At 42.6% G+C, this 23,974-nt stretch overlaps 1 protein-coding gene across 2 annotated transcripts in view; it reads left to right on the forward strand.

Annotated features, from left to right (window-relative positions):
• Positions 1-23,974, forward strand: part of gria4b (glutamate receptor, ionotropic, AMPA 4b) — a 100,765-nt gene that overhangs the window by 34,722 nt on the left and 42,069 nt on the right. For both annotated transcript variants that reach the window (XM_063894687.1, XM_063894688.1), the window contains exons 3-6: positions 12,038-12,277; positions 17,101-17,285; positions 20,656-20,709; positions 21,178-21,336. In XM_063894687.1, coding sequence (XP_063750757.1) covers positions 12,038-12,277; positions 17,101-17,285; positions 20,656-20,709; positions 21,178-21,336 — 638 coding nt within the window. The remainder of the gene's footprint in view (positions 1-12,037; positions 12,278-17,100; positions 17,286-20,655; positions 20,710-21,177; positions 21,337-23,974) is intronic.

Consider the following 23,974-nt stretch of genomic DNA (forward strand, 5'->3'; position numbering starts at 1 on the left):
TAGGTAGTAAAAAGAACGTGTCCTTGCTAGCTTATGTAGCTAACGTCCACTCGCTAATTGGTTAGATATATCTAACCACTAGGTGTTTGCTCGCTAATGTCGAACATTAGCCGTTAAATAAGGTAGCGAGCAAAAGTTAGCTTTAGACTAAACAAGCTAGCTAACATCTGGTTTGATGTATCTAACCTATAAGCTACAAACATTTGAGCTATCTGCAAAATAAACTAGTGAGCAAAATTACAACCAAACAGACAGTTGATTTTATCCATGTTGTACGTATAGAATCAGCATCATTTCACACCCTATGAAATGTCATCATACAGAAATAACCGATATTATAAAAGCTCGTCATGTGTCATGTATACTCCAGAGGTTTCAAACTGAGTGCAGGCGGGGGGCGCAATTTGTGTCTAAATGTGAACTCCTGAGTCATTACTCAGTAAAATGCAAACGCACAGAAATATCAGACATATTTTTAGATTCCCGGTGACGTTTACTTCCTGAAGGAGCCATTAGCTCATAGATTTGCTGAGGAGTCTGAGGGGGAAATGCTCCTTATAGCTGCAGAATCATCCTGCAGTATCACAGTAATCCACTGAAGCTAGTATTCATGTCATCTGATCTTTACTTAACAAACAGATACCTGATGAAATGTGATGCAGACCGTCAAGATTTCCAAAGCTGACTGACTTTTCATCTCCTGTCAGCAGCAGTTATTATCCAGTAAATATCTCAACTAGACAGAATAGCGCAAAACTGGTCCGAACATTAAAGGCTCCCCCAGACGATGAATCGCTGTGAACCTGACCTTTCATCCACCGCCAACAGCAAGTCGACATTTTGCTGGAGATACGGTATCAACGTCCATGTTGTAATTAAACAAGGACCACGCACAAAAGACATTTATCTAAAAAAAGAGAAGATCTGATTTAACTGAGACTGAGCTATTAGCTTTTTCCGTCCTCAGTTCCCTTTGTTATGCTTTTGGGGGGTTTCCCTCTCCTGTAGGGTGTTTTTGTGTATGTAAATGGTCTGCAAAAGCTAAAATCCCAGAGTTCCCTCCAGAGGGAGTTTCTATCTCACACACTTTAGCCAGAAACGCCTCCATTGGACTTTTAACGTATGGAACATAGTGACATCACTACGTAACCCACCGTTTTGGGTTTTTTCCTTACTTGTAGTGTGTTATAGGTTTTTGTGCATGTAAATGGTCTGCTAAGGCTCCTTTGTTTATTTCGAGAACATATATCGACATCACTATGAAACACTGTATTCTGTTGGCCAACTCTCCAACACATTGTACGTGATAGGCTAAGGGGCGGGACATCTCTAAACGGTTAGTTCCTCTCCCCTATTTCTGACACACAGTGTGATTGTAAGCTGTCCTTGTGATGAAACTCTTTCCCTGAAACGATCACGACCAGCAGCAGTGCCGGAGGCCCCTGAAGGCACCGGGAGCTTCAGTATTAGGATTTGGTTTTGGCCACTGAGCAGCGTCGAAGTTTAGTTCCAGTCTCCCCTGGTGGGAAATAAAAGCTTGAGGCTTTTTTCACAGCAGTTTTTGGAGAAGCTAAGGTGTTGCTAACAACATTTCAGCACAGCGAGGCAGGACCGTGAAACGTATGCACCTAAATGCAATTCACCCGTCATTAATTTCCTTTTTTACACCGTGTTCTCGTTCTACTGTCACAGAAAGGCTCGAGGCTACACAGTATGCAATGGGGTTGTAATGTCATTCAGTCCCGATGCTAAACCGGCCAGTTCAGCTGCATACAAAATGTATTTTCCTCCCCTGCCTCACTTAAGTCACCACTTTTCTCCTTTCCGAGGGCAGAAATCTCAGCAGGAAGAACCTGCCAGCTTGATTGGCTGTTATCCATGATCTCCCAATAACTGTTACCCTCTCCCTCCCTCCCTGTCTCCCTTTCCCCCTCTGGTTAGCTCATGTTTTATGGATGCTAAGTGGTAAAGGATTTACGAGGAGTTTAGTTCACCCATCTCTCGGTGCTTGCACTTAAAATATCTTGTAGTTTGGAGCATTTTGTTGCTGATTTCTCTGAGGAACTGCTACATTATTAGCGGGGATATTTCTCATGTTTTGACTTAGAAATCTAATCTTTTTCCATTAAAGTAAAGCTGATATCTAAAGGGACAAGCGCTGGTGGCTGCTGTGTGGCTGACTTACAATCATGGCTGCGTTTGACCCATCTGTCATATGGTTTTTCCCACAGGGGCAACAGCATATAGCGGAGGTCCACTGCCTGCAGCGGGCACTTAATGTAATTGTGTAGCTCCAGTCCAGTTTGTGATTGTGTGATTTTATGCATGTCACCCATATAGACTAACATTTTGTCAATACTCCTGCAGATAGCTTCTGATATGATGGACACGATGGAGCAGTATATGTATGTAGGCTACTGCAGAGTTTGTAATGAGGCTTCCTGAATACACAGGTTTGTTATTCAGGTTTGTGTTTAAAGGGAATGCAGGAGGCGTGTCTCTAAGGCTAAAACTGCTTACAGACAGAGATACAGTCGAGCTCTAGCAATGTGCTATAGTACTCTCACTCTCTGTATGCTTTGTAATATCATAACTCTACCGTCTGTTCCATCAGTGTGTCCTGGACCCCGAGTTGTGTTCATTTGGTTTATGTACCAAAGTGAGTCTGATGCAATCATACCGATGGCAAACGTAATGGCACATAAAGGAGGTCGCCGCTCTGACCATTTGCCAGATCGATTTGAAGGGGAATGTTTTCTCTCGGTAAGAACACACAGCGTCTTCCTTGAAGGTGTGCACATAGCCTACATATACAAGGCTACCGCTAATCTGTTAGCATTTAACCCCAGGCTGGCTGGCTTTGTGACAGGGGAACATCGAGGAGGAGGTTGTGTATGATGTGCAGAGCTTCATCTTCCCCGCCCCCCCGCTCGCCCTGCACCACCACTCTTTGACCCGGGGCATGGTGGGAGACAAAGTCAAGCAGACAGAATAGCGCATGTGTGTGTTCACGTGTGTGTTCATGTGTGTGTATGTGGTGAGATGTGGTCTGCCAGTGGCACTCGTGCATTATGTGGTGCAATGATGTCCTGTGTGTGTGTGTGTGTGTGTGTGTGTGTGTGTGTGTGTGTGTGTGTGTGTGTGTGTGGTGCCAAAGGAAAAGTCATGTGCACAATTGCATACATGCATGAAACATGCACTTGAATGCACACGAGCACATGGCATAAAGGCCGTATTCAATCTGACACACACAGGAAATGAAGGAGGCAGCAGTGTGTCGTGAGGTGCCAGGTTTAACAGCGACTCAGAGACTGTATGTGTGTGTGTGTGTGTGTGTGTGTGTGTGTGTGTGTGTGTGTGTGTGTGTGTGTGTGTGTGTGTGTGTGTGTGTGTGTGTGTGTGTGTGTGTGTGTGTGTGTGTGTGTGTGTGTGTGTGTGTGTGTGTGTGTCATACAGAGCTGGAACATTTAATTTTGTCATTCAAGTCAGAAATTGAACACGTCTGTGACGCTGCTCTGTAATATCTGCCGGTGTAACACAACCTGATTCAGTAGACTGCCGGTTAACGAGAGCTGATCTAGTTTCTGTTCCTGTTTGTTCCTGAAAATTAGGTTATGTTTTCTCTCACTGATCTGTTTGTGGAAAACAGAGTATTTCTGGGAAAGTCATCTAAGGGACCCGTGGTGGAAGAAGTATTCTAATTCTTTGAAGGAAAAGTACCAAAAGGTTTCTGTAAAAATACTCTGACAAGTAAAAGTCCTGCATGTAAAATCTTACTCGAGAAACAGTACAGAATGATCAGTATGTAACGTCTCTACTTTAAAGAGTCCTCTCCTGCTGATGTTCAGGTGTATATCAGTATGTAGCGTCTCTACTTTAAAGAGTCCTCTCCTGCTGATGTTCAGGTGTATATCAGTATGTAGTGTCTCTACTTTAAAGAGTCCTCTCCTGTTGATGTTCAGGTGTATATCAGTATGTAGTGTCTCTACTTTAAAGAGTCCTCTCCTGTTGATGTTCAGGTGTATATCAGTATGTAGTGTCTCTACTTTAAAGAGTCCTCTCCTGCTGATGTTCAGGTGTATATCAGTATGTAGTGTCTCTACTTTAAAGAGTCCTCTCCTGCTGATGTTCAGGTGTATATCAGTATGTAGTGTCTCTACTTTAAAGAGTCCTCTCCTGCTGATGTTCAGGTGTATATCAGTATGTAGTGTCTCTGCTTTAAAGAGTCCTCTCCTGCTGATGTTCAGGTCTATATCAGTATGTAGTGTCTCTACTTTAAAGAGTCCTCTCCTGCTGATGTTCAGGTGTATATCAGTATGTAGTGTCTCTACTTTAAAGAGTCCTCTCCTGTTGATGTTCAGGTGTATATCAGTATGTAGTGTCTCTACTTTAAAGAGTCCTCTCCTGCTGATGTTCAGGTGTATATCAGTATGTAGTGTCTCTGCTTTAAAGAGTCCTCTCCTGCTGATGTTCAGGTCTATATCAGTATGTAGTGTCTCTACTTTAAAGAGTCCTCTCCTGCTGATGTTCAGGTGTATATCAGTATGTCGAGTCTTTACTTTAAAGAGTCCTCTCCTGCTGATGTTCAGGTGTATATCAGTATGTAGAGTCTCTACTTTAAAGAGTCCTCTCCTGCTGATGTTCAGGTGTATATCAGTATGTAGTGTCTCTACTTTAAAGAGTCCTCTCCTGCTGATGTTCAGGTGTATATCAGTATGTAGTGTCTCTACTTTAAAGAGTCCTCTCCTGCTGATGTTCAGGTGTATATCAGTATGTAGTGTCTTTACTTTAAAGAGTCCTCTCCTGCTGATGTTCAGGTGTATATCAGTATGTAGTGTCTCTACTTTAAAGAGTCCTCTCCTGCTGATGTTCAGGTGTATATCAGTATGTAGTGTCTCTACTTTAAAGAGTCCTCTCCTGCTGATGTTCAGGTGTATATCAGTATGTAGTGTCTCTACTTTAAAGAGTCCTCTCCTGCTGATGTTCAGGTGTATATCAGTATGTAGTGTCTTTACTTTAAAGAGTCCTCTCCTGCTGATTTTAGCCTTTGCAGACCATTTACATGCACACAAACCTATATAACACACTACAGGAAAGGGAAACCCCAAAATGAAGAATAGAGCCTCTTTAAACAAAGTGAGCTTCATGAAGCCTCTGTATTGTGTGTCTGGGTAAATAGAGGTTTTGAATTGAAGGACAGAGTTGAGCGATTGCTTGCTGCTTTGATCTTTGTCAAAATGGCCGCCTGCCCGGCGTCACCGCTGCGTTCGGTCGGTGAAATAATGATAGCTTCTTTTCATCAGACGAGAGGGGCTCGTATTGATTTTTGACCTTGTTGAAACTATTGTGAACACAATGGGGCTTCATCCTCCTTGTCCTTTTTCTTCCTCTTTCATAAAAGGCCTCCACTCATGCTGCTCGCCTCTTTATGAGTCGATGAACACAACTATTCAAGAGCTGATGATGATAGAAAATACCCTCATAAACGGCTTTTTACAATAACTCCAGCCAACAGATCTCACAGGAAGAGTCTCACACACAGTTTACACAATACTCTCACACATTTCATCCTCGGAAACAGCCTGTGTTTGATTACTTGTGTTAAACTTCATAGTAAGAATCAGATAATAATATAGTCAATTATTTGCATTTCAGCCTTAAATCCTGTTGTTTTATATTCTTATTGTCTTAAAAGGCCGAAACAAATCATTTTTAATACCTCAACTCATCGTCTGTCTCATTCCGCTGTATAGACTTTCTTAACTGTTCAAACGAGATGGGAACTGCAGCTTGTTGCGTGTCAATCCCAACATGTTAATTCTCCCTTCAGCACCAAATGTGTTCATCCGCAGCGGAAAATAGTCCCTAAGTATTGTGCATTTTTTTCTGAGTACCGTTAGCTATTAGCGAATGGCTCAGCTGATAATTGAAAAGGAGTTGTTCTTTAATTGGGTTTGTGACACTAAGATATACATAAAAGTACCAATGTTATCATTTAGAATGAGTTTGTATTCATTATTTTAATTTTGACTTCATTATTTATATCTGTGAGTAAATGGTTTGTAATCTTCTGTTTTTGTATAATTGAAGTAGCTCATCAGTTGTTCATTAAGGCCTGTTTAAAAATGTTGAATCACTGTTTGTTTGTTTGTTTGTTTGTTATTGTTTTATTTAGAACCATATTGACAGTTTTGTCAAGCACCTCAATAATGCTGTAAGTACAACCTGTTTTTTCAGGTGTGGCTGTATAACGTGTATGCACCATGTATGTTGTATTTCAATCCAAATCTTCCCGATCTGATCTTCATCGAGGAACAAAGTAGGTCTTCATCCTTTAGAAGCTGTTTGTAAACAAACAAATGATTGAGCACACTGATGCTGACGAGTTTTGAAGAGTTACTGTAGCAGAAATCCAGGAAGCCGTAAATAAAGCAAAGCTAAATATAACCTTATTCATAAGTCACTATTTCCCCCTGAAATGTAATTGATTGTTTGGAAAATGATTTGAGATGCAAAGAACTCGCCGTAACTCAAACTCCAGCGGCTCAACTCCCGGGATGTGTCTGCTCTGAAACAAGTGGTGAATATTGGAGGTTTGTTCTGTGCAGCTGAGATCGATATTTATTGACAGGGTTGGCTGGGGGGGGGGGCAGAGGTCGGGGGCAGCCATCATCTGTGCTGAGGGGGACGGGGGTCTGATAACGGGGGAGGAGGGGGGAGTGTGTCATTGGCAGACAGGAACCCAGCAGCCACGCATCCACACAAACACTGATGACAAAGCAGTTTCAGATCCCGCTCGTCAATAGGACCACATTAGGAAAGCTAATTCCACTTTAGCATAGCATAGCATAACATAGTTCACCTTAGCATAGCTTATCTCACCTTATCATAGCATAGCATAGCTTAGTCCAACCTAGCAGAGCCTAGCATAGCTTATGTCACCATAGCCTAGTCTAATATAGCATATCTCACCAAGGCTCGAATTATGCTATGCATAGCGTAGCCTAGCATAGCTTATATCATCTTAGCTGTTCCTAATATAACTTATCTAACCATAACATAGCATAGCATATCGTATCTCACCATAGCCTAGTCTAGCAGAGCATATCTCTCCAAGGCTCAGATTAAGCTATGCATAGCATAGCCTAGCATAGCTTATCTTACCTTAGCATAGCATAGTATAGTTTATCTCACCTTGGCATAGCATAGCATTGCTTATTTCATCCTAGCAGAACATAGCATAGCTTATGTCACCATAGCCTTGTCTAGCATAGCTTATGTCACCAAGGCTCGGCTAAGCAAAACCTATCTCACCTTATATCGTAGCCTAGAGTAGTTTATCTCTCTTTGACGTAACCTAGCATAGCTCAGCTCACCTCAATGATATATTGAGTTTAGGACAGTGTTACTATGGGTACAGTTTTCTACTTCTGATCCACCCACTGTTTTAAATATCTAAAATGGCTAACATTGAGCACTTTTACTTGGGATGCTTTAAGTACATTGAGCTGATGTTCTTTTGGACCATAATAGTTCTACTCTTAAGTGAAGGACTAATTATTTGAGTCCAGTTGATTTCTAGCAAACGACTGAAATTCTTTAAAATAATTGTTATGTAAAATGACAGGACAGCCTCTGTTGCATTGGTCCGTTAGTGTGTCACACACACTACGTCTGGCCCATTGATCTCAGTGAGCTGCAGTGTGTGTGTGTGTGTGTGTGTGTGTGTGTGTGTGTGTGTGTGTGTGTGTGTGTGTGTGTGTGTGTGTGTGTGTGTGTGTGTGTGTGTGTGTGTGTGTGTGTGTGTGTGTGTGTGTGTTCTGACCTGTTTGTGCAGTGGAGTGTGAGTTCAGCGGATGCAGTTTCAGGGTCAGTGCTGGTATGGGTCTAAATGGACCAGTCCATCACTGCAGGGTCACACAGGGAGTAGATTACATGTCAGGCTCAGATTTTATCCATGCTTTCTTAAACTGCAGTATGTGCTCATGTGTTTTGTTGTTGGTGTATAGGCTACTTATTACACCCATTGTTACATGCACCTTACACATGGACATAGCCTGTCAAATGTAACCCCCCGATACAGAAACCATTTAAGGGTTAATTAAAGGCAGTTTTTCCTATGAATAAAATCATTTTGAGAATTAAATATCTTCTTTTTCTAAGGTTACTTTGTTCTGCTTTCTCACATAATACACTTGCACCTCAAGCTGTTCATGGTTCGCTGAGGCAATCTGTTTTAATGAAATGAATAGCCCTCATGATCTGCCATTTGGCATGAAGTGCTGCTCAGTCCACGGCCAGAGCCTCTCTGAGCAGGACGCTCTCACTGGCAGCTCCTCCATGTGTTTGGAGGTGTGTGTGACCTTGAAGAATCCTTTGTAGCGCTCAGAGTCCGTCCAAATGTGAAAAGATTTATGGAGCATCAGAGGTGAAAACTGAGAAATAGCCAATCGGTTGATTTCCAAAAGTGGTGGAAATAAACTTTGTTTACTTCCTGAACATAGTGACATCACTATGTAACACTCACGCTCTTATTGGCTAGCGCTCCAACACATTTTACATGATAGGCTAAGGGGCGGGACATCTCTAAGCGGTTGACCGATCACAACAGAGCCGACCAGCTAACCAATCAGAGCAGACTGGGCTCTGGTTTCAGACAGAGGGTGAAAAGAGGTGCTGCAGCACAGGCAGTCTGAGAAACATAAAGAGCTGTCTGAACATTAAAGCGTGGAGACATGTCCCAGGAGAGTAAAGATTAAGATACCTGGCAGCATAAAAAGCCATTAAAGTTAGCTCCACCTTTAGCAGCTGCACAATCAAAACTCATTAATGCATTTTAATCCACTGATATATTAAATATATTATTCCAAAACCATTCAGATTCAGATTCAGTCCATAATCCACGGTTTTTGTTAAACCCTAGTGGTTTGAAACAGGCAGTAATGAGAGGCAAACTCAGCAGGGGGAGACAGAGTTTGATCCAAAATGACAATAATCCTCACACTGCTTTTGAAGAGTTTTATATCCTGACAACAGGAATGACTGACAAAAAACTCTCCCACTCTTTTCCAATTTTCCTTTCGTACATCCAAAAGTAAAACGGTGCGTCTACAGCGATGGGGTCAGGACACATCTGAAAACCACAGACTGTAGTCAATGTATGTCATGTCGGTTGTCAAACACATACAGAACACACTATACACTTTTATGCAAAAGAACTGAAATTAAAATAGAATATTTACATTAAAATAAGCAATGATAAATAACACACTGTAGAAATAGAATTACAGCTGGAGATTTATTCCTAATGTGTATTCCTGCATAAAAGCAACCTAGAGAGGTGTGCATTGACATATAGCGATTGTGTGTGTGTGTGTGTGTGTGTGTGTGTGTGTGTGTGTGTGTGTGTGTGTGTGTGTGTGTGTGTGTGTGTGTGTGTGTGTGTGTGTGTGTGTGTGTGTGTGTGTGTGTGTGTGTGTGTGGTGTGTGTGTGTGTGTTAATGTCCCTTGGGGGGACATCAGTGGGCTGTGTAGATTTTCCAACCTCTGGACTCTGGACTTCTTGCTTGAGTGGTTGCTCTCTCTCTCTACCACACACACACAAACACACGCTCCCGTGCGCACACACACACACACACACACACACACACACACCCTCAGAGTAAATGTAAGTCACAGTGGTCTTCAGGGAGCAGGTTTGTCCTTATCTGCTGTCTGCATTATTTCTTTGTGTTCCAGCCTACAGATGTTTTCTGTAAACGACCTTAAGAAAAGCTGTGCCATCAGGGAGGAGTGTTTAATCAAGAGCATGTATTGCATATATGTGGCTCTGGTTTCTCTTTAAAGTAGAGACATTACATACTGATATACACTGAACATCAGCAGGAGAGGACTCTTTAAAGTAGACACCTGAACATCAGCAGGAGAGGACTCTTTAAAGTAGAGACACTACATACTGATATACACCTGAACATCAGCAGGAGAGGACTCTTTAAAGTAGAGACACTACATACTGATATACACCTGAACATCAGCAGGAGAGGACTCTTTAAAGTAGAGACTCTACATACTGATATACACCTGAACATCAGCAGGAGAGGACTCTTTAAAGTAGAGACTCTACATACTGATATACACCTGAACATCAGCAGGAGAGGACTCTTTAAAGTAGAGACTCTACATACTGATATACACCTGAACATCAGCAGGAGAGGACTCTTTAAAGTAGAGACACTACATACTGATATACACCTGAACATCAGCAGGAGAGGACTCTTTAAAGTAGAGACACTACATACTGATATACACCTGAACATCAGCAGGAGAGGACTCTTTAAAGTAGAGACAATACATACTGATATACACCTGAACATCAGCAGGAGAGGACTCTTTAAACCGACTCGAGGAGAAGCTAACTGTAGCTGTGATGTTACAGCAAACCTCAGACACTGTAGTTCCCGACACTCGGTATATTTTAATTGTGAACACGAGAGGAAGCAGTCGTTTCCCTGCCTTGTTTTCCTCGCTGCACATCAGAGAAAACCCTCTCTTTGCAGTCCCGCTCTGTATTCTAACAATGGCTTTGTTTCTTTCTCCCCCACCCCCCATTTTCCTCCAACAACAGGAACATCTTGAGCTCTCCTTCACTTGTGTCGCTCTGATTCTCCTCTTGTACCGGGGACTGGCAGAGGATGCTCATTATCTCCCCTCTCTCTGTTGTTGTGGGCAATTATCCCCTTGTAGACAGCAGACCCTTCCTATAATGAGGAGGTGCCCTTAAGCAGGACAAACGGGAGAAGTTGAATTCAAAGTCTGACCAATGAAACGGTCTATGATGTGTTTAGTTAATGCCAGACGTCCTCTGGATATCTGCTCAAACGGCGCTGTGAGGAAGTGCTGGGTTTGTTGTTGTTGTGTAAATGAGGGATCAGCTTCAGAAATGAAAGCATCAGAGGAAGCGTTGGGATTTGATCTGTGTTTACCGTACTCAGCGTTTCCCCCCGAAAGGATTTAAAGCGGTGATCAGCGAGATAATGGTTTGTTACTTTGTCTCCAGCCCTGGTGGTGATTTCTGCATCAGGCTTCAATTGTCATTCAAAACGGGGAGTGTCTGTCTGTCTTCATCCGGTGCGCAGGTGCTAAGTAAGATGCTGTTAACCACCCGTTTCTACTTCCAGTGTTCGGGAGGAAACTGTCAACACGTCATGGTGGTTGTGTCAGTGTATGGTGTTGTGCCAATACTCCAACATGTGCTTTTTGGATGTTTTTGCTCAAACACATGGAAATGATCACGGGAAAATGAAGAGAGAGCAGGGGAACAATTGGCTTTTTGTTCAAACAGGACACTACATTTAGATATATAAAATGTATAATATTTAAAGCTGCACTAATCTGTGGATAAAATGACTGTGTGTAATGTGAAAAACCACAAGCTTGCAGTGGATAAGAAAGAGGAGAACTAAGATTCTTCTGATCAAAACACGAAGCAAATTCAAGCAAAGGACGTCTGGAAACACTTCCACTTGTTCCAATGTGTTCTCCTGAAGAATCGTTGTTATTATATTGTGTATTTTATATATATATATATATACATATGGTTGTATCTTCAAGCCTTTTCAAGCCCCTGGTGTTGGTTTCCAATCCAGAAACTCTAACTTCATTGCACTGCCTGCAAAACCTGCTGTCAATATTTGGTGCCAAACCCATCTATTCATATCCACAGTTATATCTATGTATTATTTATATATGTATACACCATACATACCGTGCTGCTTATTCTTATCTTATTTACTTTTGGTTTTATCATGCACTTTTATTCTGGGAAAGGAATTGTACACACCTTCTAGAAAATGCTAAAAAGTCTCTTCTTCTTTCTCCTTTCTTGATGTGTGTCAGCTTATATTTAAAACATTTCCTGTACGCTAGTTTTCTCTTGTTTGTTTGTTTGTTTGTTGTGGAGAGCTGATATAAGAGTTTCATTGTAAAGTGCAACTGCCTGTTATATAACTCAATCAACACCCCTACTTTCTTTCCCCAGTTTGCTCCCAGTACTCCCGTGGTGTCTTCGCCATCTTCGGCCTGTACGACAAGCGCTCGGTGCACACGTTGACGTCGTTCTGCAGCGCCCTGCACATCTCCCTCATCACGCCCAGCTTCCCCACTGAGGGCGAGAGCCAATTCACCCTGCAGCTCCGACCGTCCATCCGGGGGGCGCTGCTGTCGCTGCTCGACCACTACGACTGGAACAAGTTCGTCTTCCTGTATGACACCGACCGGGGTGAGTGGAGGAGATGGGTTTTAATCTAAAAGCTCAGGGAAGTGCGGTGACAACCTTCTAAAAAGTACTGAGTGGAGGTTCATCTCGAAAACGTAGGACAGAATCACGTGTGAAATCTGAATCATTTCACAGAATGGTGCAGGAATGAGTCCTTAAACCGGTTCATGAGTCAGCCATTTCTGTTGCCTGGTCCGGAAGTCAATGGTTTTTGGTTAGAAGCCTGCAGTGACGGTTTTATAACTTCCTGTTGAAAGGGTTTTGAAGTCTGAGAGTCAAGTCATGTGACCGTGCTGTAGTTCCTTTATAGCCCAACATTAGCCTCCTTTAGCTTAGCGGTGGTGAAGTGAAGTCATGTGACCGTGCTGTAGTTCCTTTATAGCCCAACATTAGCCTCCTTTAGCTTAGCGGTGGAGACGTGAAGTCATGTGACCGTGCTGTAGTTCCTTTATAGCCCAACATTAGCCTCCTTTAGCTTAGCGGTGGAGACGTGAAGTCATGTGACCGTGCTGTAGTTCCTTTATAGCCCAACATTAGCCGCCTTTAGCTTAGCGGTGGTGACGTGAAGTCATGTGACCGTGCTGTAGTTCCTTTATAGCCCAACATTAGCCGCATTTAGCTTAGCGGTGGTGACGTGAAGTCATGTGACCGTGCTGTAGTTCCTTTATAGCCCAACATTAGCCTCCTTTAGCTTAGCGGTGGTGACGTGAAGTCATGTGACCGTGCTGTAGTTCCTTTATAGCCCAACATTAGCCTCCTTTAGCTTAGCGGTGGTGACGTGAAGTCATGTGACCGTGCTGTAGTTCCTTTATAGCCCAACATTACTCGCCTTTAGCTTAGTGGTGGAGACGGGAAGTCGTGTGCACTCACACTTATCTCCGCACAGCTCAATTTAACCGAACATGAAATGCTTAAATATCTCTTTCATTGTTCAGGTATGAGGAGCTGCTGCATGATTCATTGTCATGAACCAATTGTGAGGGATTAAAAAAAGTCTCTGGAACATTACATTACCTGAAACATATTTAACTCAAAGTCATTTGATTTAAAAGCAATAAATGTGTGTGATGTCTCCACGGCTAACACAGAGCTGTGAATGGATGCTAAAATAATGGCAGTGTTTTAAACCGCGACATGTCTTGGGGCCACTCACTGATCAATATTTCCTGCACTGCTGTTAGAGGTGTTGTGCAGGGTGTTGGACTTCTCTCCCAGAGGACAGAATATTCCTCCAATGTGTTTGGGTCTTTTATTTCTCCACCCAGTTTTTGCCTCACAGAGTCATTACGTCTGTCCTCCCTCACCCCTCTCTCACCCCTCTCTCTCTCTCTCTCATAGAGTAGATATGGCAATGAAAATCCGAGCGGAGTGAAGCACTGATACCAGAATCTACTGAACAAGTATTTCTATTTCACTGCCTCCCACCTCTGAATACAATCAGCTAAATGTTGCAGAGAATGCAGGGGTCTCTATAGTCTCCCCCCCTCCCCAGTGTCACATTTCCATTACAACACTTGGATCTCGCTTTCATACATTTTCCAGAAGATAGTCAGCGGGGTGGGGGGGTTCTGTTTCTCTGCAGTGAAATTGGCTGAACAGGACCGTATCAAGATGGCCTCCCCTCAGAACGACTCATTCCCCCTCCTCTCTTTTCTCTTATCTCCGCTCGCACGCTTCACTGGGTAAAAAGCCTCTCAACTCCTCTCAACAGACCCTGCGTATCTGATCCAATGTTCTGCAGGAACACAACAAAGGTTAGCGTCACGCTGCCCTGCAAGAGGATTTGAGGAGTTTAGTCTCAAGTTTATACAAATGTTCAGCTGTAATCAGTATTTAGTGCCTCTGTAATGTCTCCATGCTTTAATGTTCAGAAAGCTCTGACACTGCCTGAGCTGCAGCACCTCTTTTCACCCTCTGTCTGAAACAGCTCTGTTGTGATCGATCGAGCGCTTAGAGATGTCCCGCCCCTTAGCCTATCACGTACAATGAGTGATGTCACTATGTTCTGGAAGTAAACAAACAAATCGATGGAGGCAACTCAGGGATTTCAGCCCTTGCAGAACATTGACATGCACTAAACTCTATAGAACTCACTACCGATTATAGCTTCTTTCCTCCTCCATGTATTCGTGTAATGAAGGTCTCTGTCCATGGTGCTGAAATCCTCCTGACACTGGGAGCACTGGCTTTGACTGGGATACAACGCAAGAGATTAAACCACAGAAATGAGCAGATGACCTTGAGTTGCTGCATGTATAAAAAAGGTCTTTTCTTTAGATTATTTCTTAATAACTATTCATTTGACCTTTCTCCAAAGCTCCCACAGTAGTGTTGGAAGGCAGATTTCCTGTGGATTCAAATCATGCTAAATATTCAGAAACATCCCTTTATTGACGATAATCCTCTTCATTCATCTGTCACTAAAGGCTTCTCTTATTCATTGATGCTTGAATCCTACATTTCATTATTTTAGTGTCGATTACCGGCAAGCTTTCAGTTTAAATCAAAGAAATGTAACACTGGAAAACACTGCAAGGCCTTTATCCTATGATGTTGCAGGAAAAGCAAAGACAGCCCCCGTTGATTTAGATATAGCTAGAGTAGATTCGTCCAAAATAAGAGCTCTATTTTGGATTTCTTGAGCAGTTTTTGCACTGCACTCTATCTATGATGTTTTGAAGAGGCAGACTTTTAAAAGGATTTTGATTTGTGTGTGTGTTCTTGCATTTGTTATTGTCCTTTATATGTACATGCAAGAGCTTTTTCAGAAGGCTTTTGGGCGCAGGCTGCAGCACTTTGGCCCGAGGTTTATTTTTCACACACAGGCTTCATCCAGTATTGACTGAAATGTAAAACGAGATACGCATGGCTGAGCTCCGTCAATGAGAGGCCGAAGCTCTGCAGAGAGGAGGAGCTCTGTAGCTTCCACTACTAGTACTGCTAACACACACACACACACACACACACACACACACACACACACACACACACACACACACACACACACACACACACACACACACACACACACACACACACACACACACACACAGGGAGACAGTACATAAGAGGTGATAGAAACATAATAACATAGACTCCAGGAAATGAGGAACACAGAAGGAAACATGGGAGAATGAAATTACTCAAGGAAGCAAGAGCATGGAAAATAATAGAGGAGAGGAAACAAGGAGGGACGAGGGTAAATGAAAAGAGAGGCAGGAGTAGGGAGGAAAAAATGAAACAAGGATGAAAGAAAGAACAGGAGAAGAAAGGGGGAGGAACTTAGTGGAGGGGAAACAAGGAGGAAGGAAAGGAAACTAAGAGGAGGAAGGAGAAGAGAGGAGGATACATGAGTCAGTAGTAAGGAGGCGGAAAGGAGTAGGCAGGAAACAAAAGAGGAGAGAAGGGAAGAAAAGGAGAGAAGAGGAGACAAGAAAGAAAGATAGGACAGGGAGGAGAAGGGGAAACAAGGAGGAAGGAAACAAGGCTGTTGTGGAGGCAAAAGAGGAATGGAGAGGAGGTGAAACAAGAAGGAAGGAAAGGAAACTAATTGGAGGAAGGAGGGGAGATGGGAGGACGATATATCAGTCTGTGGTAAGGAGGAGGAAAGGAGGAGGAAGGGAACAAGAGGGGGGAGGGGAAGGAGAGAAGAGGAGACAAGGCTGTTTTTAAAGGAGTAGTAGGTTAATTATAAGCCAATTAGACTTCGCTCCACCTTTACCAGCTTGATGAACAATGAAATGGACCGTAAAGTATACTTTGGATGCTAAGACTTTTTACTTAATTAAGACTTAAAATGCAGGACTTTAACTTTTACCATCATGTTTAAAATAAAGTGCTATACGTTTACTTTAAAAAAATCCTCCTTGACCACTGAATGTGTGTAAGTGTGTGTGTGTCTCCTGGCACAGTCCTCCCTCTAATGGGGAGCAAGGTGGCGAGGGAGGGAGCGGGGAGGCGGGAGAGGGAGCCGTGATGCCAGAGTGCAGGTTAATCCTGTAATTGGGAGCAAAGGGAGCCGGGTTGCCAGGTTGTGATGGCTTCCAGGAGGGAACGTTTAAAAGGGACATCTGTTCCTGCTGATCAGCCGCCCTCACAGCTCTCCCTCTCCTCCTCCTCGGCTTCACACACAAACATGACAGCGAGAACCCCACCCCAAAGAGTCGAGTGCTTGTTTCCCCGACTGGACCAAAAGCCAGGGCCTGGTTGGAGAAATATATTTATATTCAGAGGGTCTCAGCGAGGCTTCTCTTAGAGTGGAAACGGTTCCTCTTGCCAAGGATTCTGTGTAAATTGAAGCCAGTTTGCAAATCGATCCAGTTTTTGTTTTAGCCTTTATGAAAATGTTCTTTTACATTATAAATACCGACTTCACCTCACCAGCGCTAAGCTAAAGGCGGCTAACATTGGGCTATAAAGGAACTACAGCACGGTCACATGACTTCACGCTACCAGCGCTAAGCTAAAGGAGGCTAATGTTGGGCGTGATGATGTTTAGTCGTCTCATTCAGACACTTCTTAGCAATCTCCATTTTTAAATCCACCAGTGCGGTATTTACTGACTATTTTATGTCCTAGAACGAAAATCGCTTCAGTTTATGTTAACCACAGACCTTATATCTGATTAATAACCAAAAACAAATTCAGGAAACCATTGACTTCCAGACCAGGGGACAGTAAGTGCTTAAAGGCTGAATCATTTCCAGGTTTTAGGACTCTCTCCTGCACCACCTATTGATGGATAAATATTTGCATGATCTAGTTAATACAGAGAGATACTGCTCCCTGTATTTATCTCCCCCTCTTCTCCTGTGTTCCTGCATCAGGATACGCCATCCTGCAGTCTATCATGGAGAAGGCGGGGCAAAACAACTGGCAGGTCAGCGCCATCTGCGTGGAAAACTTCAACGACGCGAGTTACCGCCGGCTGCTGGAGGATCTGGACCGGAGGCAGGAGAAGAAGTTCGTCATCGACCTGGAGGCCGAGAGGCTGCAGAACATGCTGGAACAGGTGATGCTACCACTGCACCCAGATTCAGATTTCATCCTCCAGCGTTATTAAGAGGTTTAATGAAGTGCACGTGCTGGAGTGTATGGTTTGACCATGATGTTGGATGGACCAGATCCCTTTACAGCATGGTAGACCAGTATCAGTGTCTTGAAGCAGATTTTGTCAGCCAGTGAAGGGAGCGAGGAGAGGTGTAGTGGGGGAGAACATAGGGAGGTAGAAGACCTGCCGGGCAGCAGCTTTCTGAATTAGCTGTAGAGGTCAGATGGGGTTTACAGGTAGACCAGCCAGGAGGGAGTAGCAGTAGTCGAGGCGTGAGAGGACCAGAGCCTGGACCAGGACCTGGGTGGCCTCCTGGGACAGCAGGGGACGTATCCTCCTGATGGTGTAGAGAGTGGATCTGCAGGATCGGGGTGGATCTGCAGGATCGGGGTGGATCTGCAGGATCGGGGTGGATCTGCAGGATCGGGGTGTACCAGCGATGTGATTTTACTTTAGACGAGCAAAAGTAATTATTTCTTGGTAGAAATTGAGGTCAAAGCTGTTCTATCCATCAGTGTTATTTAAACATCTGCAGATATAACAGGGAGCCTAGTCTTTTAAAGATGATCAGATTATTAAATACATGTATTTTTGAGTGGGAATAAAAATGCAGAAATTATCATACTCTCCATAATTATATCCAAATAATCGCCGTTAGTAGTTTTTTCCAAATGACGCAGCCCTGCTGAACAGTCTGTCTGTCTGTGGTTTATTTTGCATGTTTTGCTAATTATAAAGTGTTGATCCAGTAAACAGTCTGTTCTGATCTCCGGTGGAGTCTTTTGGCATAACCACACTCAGAATATGATGTGTCTTCATCCTCCTCCTCCTCCTCCTCCTCATCCTCCTGTTTCCCTGGGGCGACTGGTGTCTCTGTAAATGTTCAATTATTCAGCAAATCTCCTCGCTCACATCTGTCACTGTTATTTACTTCTTGACAGATGTGTGTGTAGGAGTCTTCGTACCCCTCTCTGCTCCAGAATATTCTTTTTATATATTTCTTCAGGTGAGGACTGTGGGACAATACAGCATTATTAGTCAAATTAAATCAGAGCTTCAGTTCATACTGAAACAGGTCAGTGTCAGGGTTAGGCAGGAAGGCGGACCCAAGAAACGTCAAAAATAAGATGTCCAATAGTCTTATGTACAAACTGGGGAACAAGAGGTAGAATCCTGGGGAAAAAAGCCAGGACGAACCGATCGGGAACAGTAGGGAAGACGAGACTAAATACACACAAGACACAGCGGGGGGTGGAGGTGAAACACAGGAGACAATCAGGCACAGGAAGTAAGACAGGACAAGACACAAAGAGAAAATGCATTGAAACATAAAACAGGAAACCAGGTCAAGACATTCAGATGTTTTAAAAAATCCCAATGTTCCCAATATGTAGCCCCCTTATCCTCCCCCGAGTTGGAGATTACTGCCTCAATCTGCTTTATGAGATCTTCATCCTTTTTACAGATTCTGATTTGTTTTCAAAATGTCAACGTTTTCCTAATTTTCGACAATTGTTTTCACATTTCTGACTTTGTTCAAACTAACGAGAAATGTTCTAAAAAATCTAAAAATGTTCTCAAATATTTTTCCCAATTTCAATTCTTTTTAAATATCTGACTTTTTTCAAAGATCTCCCGTTTTTTTTAAATAATTGGGACTGCTTTTCCAAATTCTGAGTGAATCTATACACCTACTGCCTGAATCTGCTTTGTGAAAGGCTGGTTTTCCTTTACGGTAACTGTAACAGACTACATGTAACCCTCCCCACCCTGCAAATATTTCATCCCGTATCATCCAGTTGTTATATCTGCAGCTCCTCCTGCTGCAGGACGAGGGATGAATACGTAATCGGGCCTCATTAGCTGCTTATTTACAGCCGGTCAGAACGTACCGAGGCTTACGAACAACCAGATGTTACTTTGAACGTCAGAGCACGAGATCTGTGAAAGCAAACCTGTTTCATTTACAGACGGGAAGGTAATCTGCTGCCGGGTAATGTGGAAGTTGTACATACTGTACCAAAGCTGCAGAGTGATTGTACTAAACTCTAAGGTACAACGGGAAACTTTTCTGCCTTCAAATCGATGTTTGGTTGCATATGATTCCAACTCACTTCAAACCCTGGAGACATTTCCATCCATTTGAATCATAAAAACTGTACTTTTCACATCTTCTTTGACCATGTGTCAGGATGTCGTTGTCATACATTGTATTTCTGAACCAGTTTAAGCCAAGTCTTTCCCATTCTTGGTATTTTTTTACTTAGATGTCAGACTTCATTTTCAGGCATGACTCACATCCGATTCCGCACTTCCTGTAATTATTCACTAATAAAATGAATATATTATATTCTCATTTCTGCCAATTAATCCACCTTAACCTAAACACAATGGACCTTAAACTGAAAGTCCAAGAGCTGTAAAAGCACAAAATGTCCCCAAATATATTAGCGATGTTAATGTTGAAGGTCTCGTACCTGAAGTCAGATCTGTAGCATTTCCAGTTTTACATTGAATGTCATCATTACCATACGGCTTCAGCAGAAGGTTAAATATAAACGTCTTGTTCTGCTTTATAAAAGATCACTGGAATTAATACATCCCCTAATTATCATCACTTATGCACAGAATGACCTTCTGGATAAATCATTCAACACTTTGAGACCTTGTTCCTGGCAAAAACACATTCAGAAAAACATTGACTTTGAGACGAGGGGACAGGAAGGGCTAAAATGCTGACTCATATTAGGGTTTTAGGACTCATTCCTGCACCACTCTATAGACTTTTGAACCTGTCAGTAGTCTGTCATTGTATGCTAATTGTGATACACATTGATGTACTGTAAGGGAAGTGTGTTTGAGTTATCGCAGCTGTGAGTTCATCTTAATTCACGGCCGCATTAACCGGATGTCCTGTAGGATTTTCCAGCAGATGTCAGCTTTCAAAATCAGTTTTTATCAGCGAGATGCAGCTCTGTGTGTGTGTGTGTGTGTGTGTGTGTGTGTGTGTGTGTGTGTGTGTGTGTGTGTGTGTGTGTGTGTGTGTGTGTGTGTGTGTGTGTGTGTGTGTGTGAGTGTTGGGAAGCATTGTCATGTCTCTGAAACCGTGAAGTGTTTACTTCCTCTGTGACATGCCTGCCTGTTCATTTGTTTAGACGTACGATCTACCATGGATTAAACCTCGATGGTGCCACTGTCAACACACACACACACACACACACACACACACACACACACACACGCCTGTCACACGCATCATTTACTGTAATTAACGTGTGCTCTGTTGTAATCCAGTCAGATTAACGCTGAGTTGTGCTTCGCTTCCCCGCAGATCGTCAGCGTGGGGAAACATGTCAAAGGCTACCATTACATCATGGCCAACCTGGTGAGGAATATATAGTTTTGGGTTTTTCTGTAACTTTATTTCTCTCTCTTCCCTCTTCATTTCCCACATTTGCACACTGCTAGACCTTGCGGTGCTTTTTGTGTGTTTATTGTCCAACTGTGTAAAGACTGTAATGCTGTATATGCAAGATAGCTGCAGCATATTTTGGGAATAAAAAGAATAATAGTTCAATAAATTCATAAAATAATCATTAATAAGATATAATAATTATATATTTAATAATAATAATAGAAACACCAATACATTGATTTAAATTGATGATAATAATACAAAAAACAATGATATATTTCACCCATGTGATGTTCAGACATGTCCCGCGTTGGAGCGCTAGCCAATAGGAGCGCGAGTGTTCCGTGGTGATGTCACCGTGTCCCGGAACTGAAGAATCCCTTTATTTCTTCGGTTTTTCTGTCCCTTGATTCAGCCTCTCTCTCGTTTCCTCCGCAGGGTTTTAAGGACATTAACCTGGAGCGCTTCATGCACGGGGGAGCTAACGTGACGGGCTTCCAGCTGGTGGACTTCAGTAACCCCATGGTCATAAAGCTGATGCAGCGCTGGAATAAGCTCGACCAGAGGGAGTACCCCGGCTCCGACGCACCCCCAAAGGTATGTCTAAGGGTGATGTGCAAGGTCAGTTCAGAGGTCGGTGTTTTTTTTTGGGGGGGGGGGGCCTTTAATCAGAATGAGAAATAGTGCTGATACAAGGGGTAAAGAAATACAAAATACTGTAAACTATTTAAAAATAAAACATAATGAATATATAATAAAATAATTAGAAAATAAATAATAATACAATTATTAATTCAAAATAAAATACAAATCTAAGAGGAAATATGCAGTTAAAAGAGGTAAGTTTATTAAGAACATGACAAATGAATGTGATCTTATTTTAAATACAGGGATGCATTGACCTTGGAGTGTATAGTGGTGCACAAACACAGGAATTAATATAGAACATTTTGTAAAAAACTATCGTAAACCAATACACAGTTCAACAATATACATACATTTTTATGAATAGGACAAATGACTGTGTTAAAAAAAACACCATGAACTTGTTTTAGTGTGGTGCACAAACACAGGAATTAGGTCTAGGTTGATGTAAAGAAAAGGATAGAAGCACAGGGCCTCTTCAAACAAGCAGCTCTCACATGGCACATTATGTTCAAGTCGAATTTAGTTATGGCTTGATATAAGATGGTAAGTCTTGGCAAGATCAGGAGATGTTACAGTGCAAAAACCTACCGTATGCATTTAAAGAATAGTGCATCGTCATGTGTATTATGTGCTTTTTGTATCAGCTGGGCTTTAATGATTCTTCTGAGGTGACTGGATTTGTTGCAACAGCGAGAAAACAGCGGATGCAGCAAAGAAAGATAACACCAGAAACGAACAGTGTCAGATAAGATGAATATAAGGTGCAAGGTGAGCACACAGCCCGCTGATACAGAAACGCATTACAAACTGACTTAATGCAAAAAATAATAAAAAGCAAACTGTGATAAAACATGTGCACACAGCAGCGATCTGTCCGCCTCGTCTCCTGCCGTCACACGCAGAGATGTGACAGATTGACCCACATTGTTCTCTTGCACACGGATTGAAAATGGCACTAGGGCAAGAAGGCATCACGCCATGGTGGTCAGAAAAACCTCCTTCGCCCCCGAGCAAATCTGTGGCCAACTAAGACTTCTATTTTAGAATCCAGATGCAGCGGAGTGGAAACGCTGTGAGTCAGGCAGTGTGTAGTGTGTGTGTGTGTGTGTGTGTGTGATGGATTGGGGTGGCTCAAATTAAAAGTGTACACCACAGGGCGATATCACATGACGTTATGTGTGTGTGTGTGTGTGTGTGTGTGTGTGTGTGTGTGTGTGTGTGTGTGTGTGTGTGTGTGTGTGTGTGTGTGTGTGTGTGTGTGTGTGTGTGTGTGTGTGTATTCCCACTCCACTGCCTGATAAATTGCTCTCTCTCTCTCTCCTGGAAATCCACTCAGACTAAATTACTCGCCTCCCCCATTAAGTTTGTCCACAGCCTGAGTCCCGGCTTCTTTCTCCTGATATATTAACAGCAGTGGTGAGTTTGGGCCGTCCCCCGGCAGCTTTTACTCACTTTGTGAAGACAAATGCGATACCTGCTGTTTAAAAGTAAGAGGAGTCAGCAGGTAGTGAGCTAATGAGAGATTCCTGTGCAGCACGGGAACAACACGCTGATAAACTAAACTGTTCCCACCTGTGGTCTCCAGAAATGATGTTTCTATTCACCTTATGCTTCACCTGCTCTGAAGCCATATTGCCTATGTTAAGTTGCTTCTTCCAGTTACAGCTCAAAGCATTGCCATCTTAAACCTTCCCTTGCCACAGAAACGGCTTTTAAGCCTTTTAATGAAATATGATTAAATAATAGCACTTTTAAATTCAGGAAACAAACCATTTAGATTACCAATATGTGATTAGTTCATCCAAATAACACATATTTGGGAATTTACAGCAATGTTTGAGACTTAAGAAGCGTCTGGCTTTGTGGAATCAGCCAGTTGTCTTAATAATGGTCAGAACAGAAGACACGGGTTTCGTCGTATGAAATCAAATAATACACATTTAAATTAGGAGATCCAGTAATTTGGCCAAAGCTAGCTGGATAGCCAAAATGACCTCGCCAGCCTGTTACATATAGCTAACGTAAGCTAGATAACTAATAACATTTCAATCGAAGGTCAGCTGGCTTGTTAAGTAGATAGCTTACTTTTGATAGCAAGCTGGTGTCAGCTTCTTAGATGGGTGATTTTCGTTAGTTAGCTCGTGAAATACATTGCTGACGTTCTCCAGTTAGCTAGACAGCTGAAGTTAACTTACAGTTTTAAAGGAGCCAATAACATAAACTAATAAAGTGTAAATGCACATTACAGTTGGGAGGAATGTGTAATATACCGCATATTGGAGCATGCACAACAATCCACAAGAACATAAATCATTGAAGATGCATTTTATTTGTATTCTGAGGAGTTACCTAACCGTGTTACCCGTATAACAGTCCTTTCAGATCAAGAGTTTTGAATTTGAACCTGGTATATTCACACGTTTGTAGTTTAGTTTTTAAATAAAGCAGTAAGTCTGGCTTTTGTTACTGTCCATGGAGAGAATCAATCAAAGAAACAACCATGAATGAATAATCCCTCACGTCTGTATTAGCAGAGAAGATTCAGTCCTGACTTGACATAAGTTTATTCTGCACCTCCAGTGTGTGT

Source organism: Eleginops maclovinus, chromosome 11, assembly GCF_036324505.1.
Source record: "Eleginops maclovinus isolate JMC-PN-2008 ecotype Puerto Natales chromosome 11, JC_Emac_rtc_rv5, whole genome shotgun sequence".
Classification (NCBI taxonomy): Eukaryota; Metazoa; Chordata; class Actinopteri; order Perciformes; family Eleginopidae; genus Eleginops; species Eleginops maclovinus.